We start from the raw sequence: 5,106 nt of genomic DNA, 5'->3' as shown, positions 1-5,106 counted from the left end.
GAGTCTATGTCATTTATATTGTCACAATGTTGTGGAATCTTATAAGCTTTTTTTTGGTTTGGCTAGTGAACATTTATGTTTATATTGTGTCAATAATGTTGTGGAATCTTATAAGCTCGTATTGATTTTGGCTGATAACAAAATTGTGATTAATTAGGTCTTTCTTTAAAGTCTCAAGAAGTGACAGCAATATTTCTTGCTGTGAGATTGATATGTAGCATAAACTTCGAAGGTGATATCCATACAGTACTCGATTTCGCCACCTTGGCTTCGACGTTATGGGTCATTTATATGATTCGATACAAGCTGAAAGCATCTTACATCAAGACTCTCGACACTTGCCACAATTACTATGTGGTAATGCTTTGATTTAAAGAGTGTGAAAATGTTGTTTGTTATTCGATTCTCTCTAGATGATTTTGTAATATATCGCTTTTAATGTGTGCCTACCAGCTAGTACCATCGGCTATCCTTGCGTTAATTATTCACCCGAGTACGAGTTATCCTTACATCCACCGTATCTTGTGGGCGTTTTGCGTTTACACAGAATCTGTCTCTGTTCTGCCTCAGCTTCGATTGATGCAAAATGCACAGGTCAGATGCTTTTGACATATCTATGTATGATTTGATTGTTTTTGTCAATGTATAGGTAGCAGTTTAACCAATTATATTGGTCTTTTGGCTGAGTATTAACTTCGTCACGTTGGTTGATAGATCGAGTCACACTCACTTCACTTCTATGTTGGGCAATGTAGACGTTTTAAGTGGCAAGAAAATTTGGTTTCTTGCAAGCCTCGGATTAGTCTAGACTTAGGCCAATGTAGACATTTTAAGTGGTAACAAAATCTTGTTTTCTACAAGTCTCTCAGGATTTAGTTCCAACTTCCAAAACTTATCCGTTTATACAAACATCAAGCTTAACATTTTCTCGAACAATCATTTCAGATCATAGAGCCTTTCACAGCTCATTACGTGTTCGCTTTAGGAATCGCTAGATTCTTGGCATGCGCTCATTGGCTTATCCAGGTAAAGTTCTTTTTTTTTCCTTAAGAAATCATTAAGCTTCCGTGAAGTTTCTAGAGAGACTAATGTGGTCTGAAAAATGTAGGTGTTTGAGACTCGAGGACATTACCTATGGCTGATTGGAGCTGGTTACTTTTGGTTCCCGGCAGCTCTAATAGCCGAGCTCGTTCAAACCTTCATCCTTGCCGACTTCTGCTACTACTATGTCAAAAGGTAATCGATTCGATCACGCAAAAACTATCAAAGTCGTCTTTGGCAATGTCCTTTCCTTGATGTGGATCTTAATATACTCTTTATTATTATATGTTTGCAGTGTTATGGAAGGTCAGCTTGTACTGAAGATGCCGGTTTAGATATATAACTTACAAATGAACAGAAAACATTTTGTTTGGTTTTATTTTTCAACTTAAGCTTACCTTCTAAACCAAAGTAGATGCTCAAGAAAATAATCTAGAAAGGTTTCTTTCTTCCATTTCATGCTTTTTTTTTTAAGAATCTTTTAGATAAGTTAATCATGGAGATGGGAGTACACCAAAATGGTATTTTCTTTCAAAACTATCTTTTACTCACATTTGTGAAGAGTGGAGTGTAAAGTCGAATATTAGTTGAGATTGTACAACGACGTTTTAACCACCAGATTAATGATCTTTGACAACAACAACAACAACAACAACAACAAAAAGAAAGCAAAAAAAATGATTTAACCTCGTCAAAACAAAAGAAAAACCAGTTTAAAAAATTGAATATGTATGCATTTATTTTGCAAAATTTCAAATATTTTAACAAAATACAAAAATACAGTAAACCCTCTATTATTTTTATTTTTTTTAAATCTCAACAAAAGAATATCAAAACTATAATATATTATTAATTTATCAATATATATATATATATATATATATATATATATTTATATCTATATATATAGATATCCTGAAATCTGATTTAGGATTAAAATATTTATTAATTTATTATCGAGGTACTACTAATTAATCAAGTTAATTTTAAGATATATTTTTTTCTTACTTTAACTTAAAAATGAACCCCAAAAGAAAAAGAAAAAGAAAAAATCATGGAGAGAAGAAGAATTATCTGATACTACGCACAAGTAGCCAAAGTACAAACTAACAAAATACATAAACTCTACAAAAGCCACTTTTTTATTTTTTTCTACAGCTTTTTTTTTGTTCTCACGTCGCTCTCTCTCTCTCTCGTTTTAGATTCAGCTGTAAAACCCTAAGTTGAGCGCCATAGCCAAGCGAGCTTCCTCGGTGAGAGAGAGAAGCGAACAAGAAGATCCTCGCTCGATTTTTTCCGGTTAATCGTCAGTTTTTTTTTTCTTCAAGGTAAACTCTATTTCCGTCTCTGGCCTTCTGTTTCTTCACCGGAAACTTCTCCGAGCAGTGTCGTACTTCTCCACTCTGTTCTTTTACTTGATCGATTTGATTCTATACTGTTTTAGTTCTTAGATCGGTTCTTTGTTACTCGGATTTGTGCTTTGCTTTGCTTTGTATCTTCGCATTTAATGGTTAAGCCCCAATTGTAGTGAGCTGATAACAAAGACGATGTGGATCTTAATTGAATTTTGTATCTAGATCAGAGATCTCTCTTGTATCAGTGTTTGTTTTGCGTCTTTAGAAGATGAGATTGAAGTGGAGTTACTGATTTATAAGGTGGTGATTTTGATTTTGATTTTGATTTTGATTGCAGGGGGAAAAAAGTAGGCTATGGCGATGTTAGGGGCACCGCAAGTTCCAGCACCTGCTTGTACTCCAGATATCGTATGATTTAGTTTTTTTTAGCAGATGCAAATTGTGTTACCTTGTGTTGTTTTTTATGAATGTTTCAGTTACCTAATAGTACATTGTTGTTTTTGTGTGTGTTTATAGGTTGGGAATGCATTTGTGCATCAGTATTATCACATACTGCATCAATCTCCTGAGCATGTTCACAGATTTTACCAGGAGATTAGCAAGTTAGGCCGTCCTGAAGAGAATGGTATTATGAGCATCACTTCTACCTTGCAAGTGAGTATACTGTATTTGGCTCTTTCTTTGCATTTCTTGAAACCAAATGTGTTTTTTGGCAACCTTGTGGAAACATTAATTGTTACCAAAGTTCTATTGAAATTGTGCTGAGTATGCATTTATATCTTGGGCAGGCTATTGACAAGAAGATAATGGCACTTTGTTATGGTGTAATCAGTGCTGAGATTGCAACTGTGGACACACAAGAATCTTATGGCGGTGGTGTTCTTGTATTGGTGACTGGGTATTTGACGGGAAAAGACTGTGTCAGGAGGACGTTTAGTCAGACCTTCTTTCTTGCTCCACAAGAGACTGGATACTTTGTCTTGAATGATATATTCCGATACATTGATGAAGCCGCTATCCTACATGCAAATCAGATTCCAGTGAACAACATCCAAGTTCCTGTCAACACTTACCAGGGTGAGTTGAATCTATCTTTTTGTATTGTCCTCCTGCAAATCAATAAATTCTAAGTTGTTTTTTTTTAAATGGGACTATGGTTTTTGTAAGCTTGTAAATGTTCTTGTGCCTTAGACACAGCTGCTGTGAAAGACATTCCGAATGAGCTTGTTCAGGAGAAATATGTCCAAGAGAACCATGCTGTTAAGCAAACTGAGGTGTTGTCCAAAAGCATTAATGGGCCTGAAGTGTTCACTCCCTCTGAAGATGAACAAGTAGCAGCTACAGAAGAAGCTCCGGCGCCTGAAATGGTTCATGAAGCTCCTATTGAAGTGCAGAAGGATGGAGAATCTGATTCTAGGACTGGCGAAGTTCCAAAGAGATCATATGCATCCATTGTAAGAAACATAAATTTGGGTTGTTAAATATCTCTTCTTGGTCAAGCTGATGTGATTTTTGGCTTCTCTACCCCTCATGATTTGATGTCATTTGTGTTTGTAATCATGATATGTAGGTGAAGGTTATGAAAGAGAATACTGCACCAATGTCTGCTTCGAGAACCCCAACAAAGGCGGAACCAAAGAAACAAGAAGAGCAAGCAATTCATATCCCTCTACCAACACCATTGTCTGAAAAATCAGATTCGGGAGCAAATGTAGCTGTGAATGAAAATGATCAAGATAATGAAAGAGGTAAATGCGTCTTTCTGGCCATGTATTTTACTTCTTAATGGTAAGCATGCTCAGCTGCAAAATTTTCTCATTTCTTGACTCTGTAACAGCTCTAGGTCCATCCATCTATCTAAAGGGCTTGCCCCTTGACGCAACACCAGCCTTGCTTGAGAACGAGTTCCAGAAATTTGGACTCATTAGGACCAATGGAATTCAAGTGAGAAGCCAGAAGGTAAAAGAGTCCATTTTAATATTTCGTAACAGTTCTAATAGTTAGTAATGTGCAGAGTATTTATTCTTTGAGTATTGTGCGTTACAGGGATTCTGTTTTGGTTTTGTTGAGTTTGAATCTGCAAGTTCCATGCAAAGCGCTATTGAGGTAAGAATCAACGGTATTACTTCGGAACTTTTCAAAGCCCTGAACATTCTAGGCTAACTAACTGTTATGGGATTTGCCAACAGGCATCACCTGTCATACTCAATGGGCACAAAGTAGTTGTGGAGGAAAAGCGATCTACTGCAAGAGGCAAGTTAACTTAAAATATTGTGAAATGAAGTCTCAGGATCTTAAGACATTTATTTACCATTCATTCTTGAAACAGGGAACTATAGAGGACGTTCGTCGTTTGGTGTAAACACAGGTTACAGAAACGAAGGGGGAAGGGGTCGTGGGAGCTTTGGAGGTGGAAGAGGGGGATATAGCCGGACTGATTTCAACGGGTATGGTAATAATAACAGGGGAAACAATAGAGGAGGTTATGGAAACCGAGCAAATGGTGACAATGGTGGGTTCCCGAGGGCCAATGGTAACAACGGACGTGTAAGACGCGGTGGTGGTGGAATTGATGCTAATAGAGCTACTAAACCCGTGGATGATGCTCCTCATGTGTCTGTTACTGCGTAAATGTGCTTTTGAAACAAGAAGCCCCATTGGTTTTAGAGAGTTTAGGCGTAGATCTATGGCAACAAAAAAAAAAAAAAAA

General features: G+C 36.8%; 2 protein-coding genes across 2 annotated transcripts in view; both read left to right on the top strand.

Annotated features, from left to right (window-relative positions):
• LOC104747065 (putative ER lumen protein-retaining receptor C28H8.4) overlaps positions 1 to 1,495 on the top strand; it is a 3,130-nt gene extending 1,635 nt beyond the window's left edge. Inside the window, exons 2-6 of the mRNA XM_010468634.2 lie at positions 158 to 357; positions 454 to 594; positions 946 to 1,026; positions 1,109 to 1,236; positions 1,337 to 1,495. Coding sequence (XP_010466936.1) covers positions 158 to 357; positions 454 to 594; positions 946 to 1,026; positions 1,109 to 1,236; positions 1,337 to 1,376 — 590 coding nt within the window. The 3' untranslated portion in view covers positions 1,377 to 1,495. The remainder of the gene's footprint in view (positions 1 to 157; positions 358 to 453; positions 595 to 945; positions 1,027 to 1,108; positions 1,237 to 1,336) is intronic.
• Positions 2,188 to 5,100, top strand: LOC104747064 (putative G3BP-like protein). Its single transcript, XM_010468633.2, has 10 exons — positions 2,188 to 2,369; positions 2,734 to 2,804; positions 2,913 to 3,050; positions 3,185 to 3,473; positions 3,588 to 3,850; positions 3,967 to 4,144; positions 4,234 to 4,355; positions 4,443 to 4,502; positions 4,586 to 4,649; positions 4,726 to 5,100. The coding sequence occupies exons 2-10, from the start codon at positions 2,751 to 2,753 to the stop codon at positions 5,025 to 5,027; spliced, it is 1,470 nt and encodes a 489-aa protein (XP_010466935.1). The 5' UTR covers positions 2,188 to 2,369; positions 2,734 to 2,750; the 3' UTR covers positions 5,028 to 5,100.

This window comes from Camelina sativa, chromosome 15, assembly GCF_000633955.1.
Source record: "Camelina sativa cultivar DH55 chromosome 15, Cs, whole genome shotgun sequence".
Taxonomy (NCBI): domain Eukaryota; kingdom Viridiplantae; phylum Streptophyta; class Magnoliopsida; order Brassicales; family Brassicaceae; genus Camelina; species Camelina sativa.
Note: the sequence above shows the minus strand (reverse complement) of the source record. Positions and strands in the feature narration are given on the sequence as shown.

What these genes read in the sequence shown, in the direction of transcription:
- LOC104747064 (XM_010468633.2), top strand. Translation starts at nt 2,751, where the DNA reads ATGGCGATGTTAGGGGCACCGCAAGTTCCAGCACCTGCTTGTACTCCA. An exon ending in AGAGATCATATGCATCCATT is followed by an intron (nt 3,851 to 3,966) that starts GTAAGAAACATA and finishes CATGATATGTAG; the next exon opens with GTGAAGGTTATGAAAGAGAA. An exon ending in CCATGCAAAGCGCTATTGAG is followed by an intron (nt 4,503 to 4,585) that starts GTAAGAATCAAC and finishes ATTTGCCAACAG; the next exon opens with GCATCACCTGTCATACTCAA.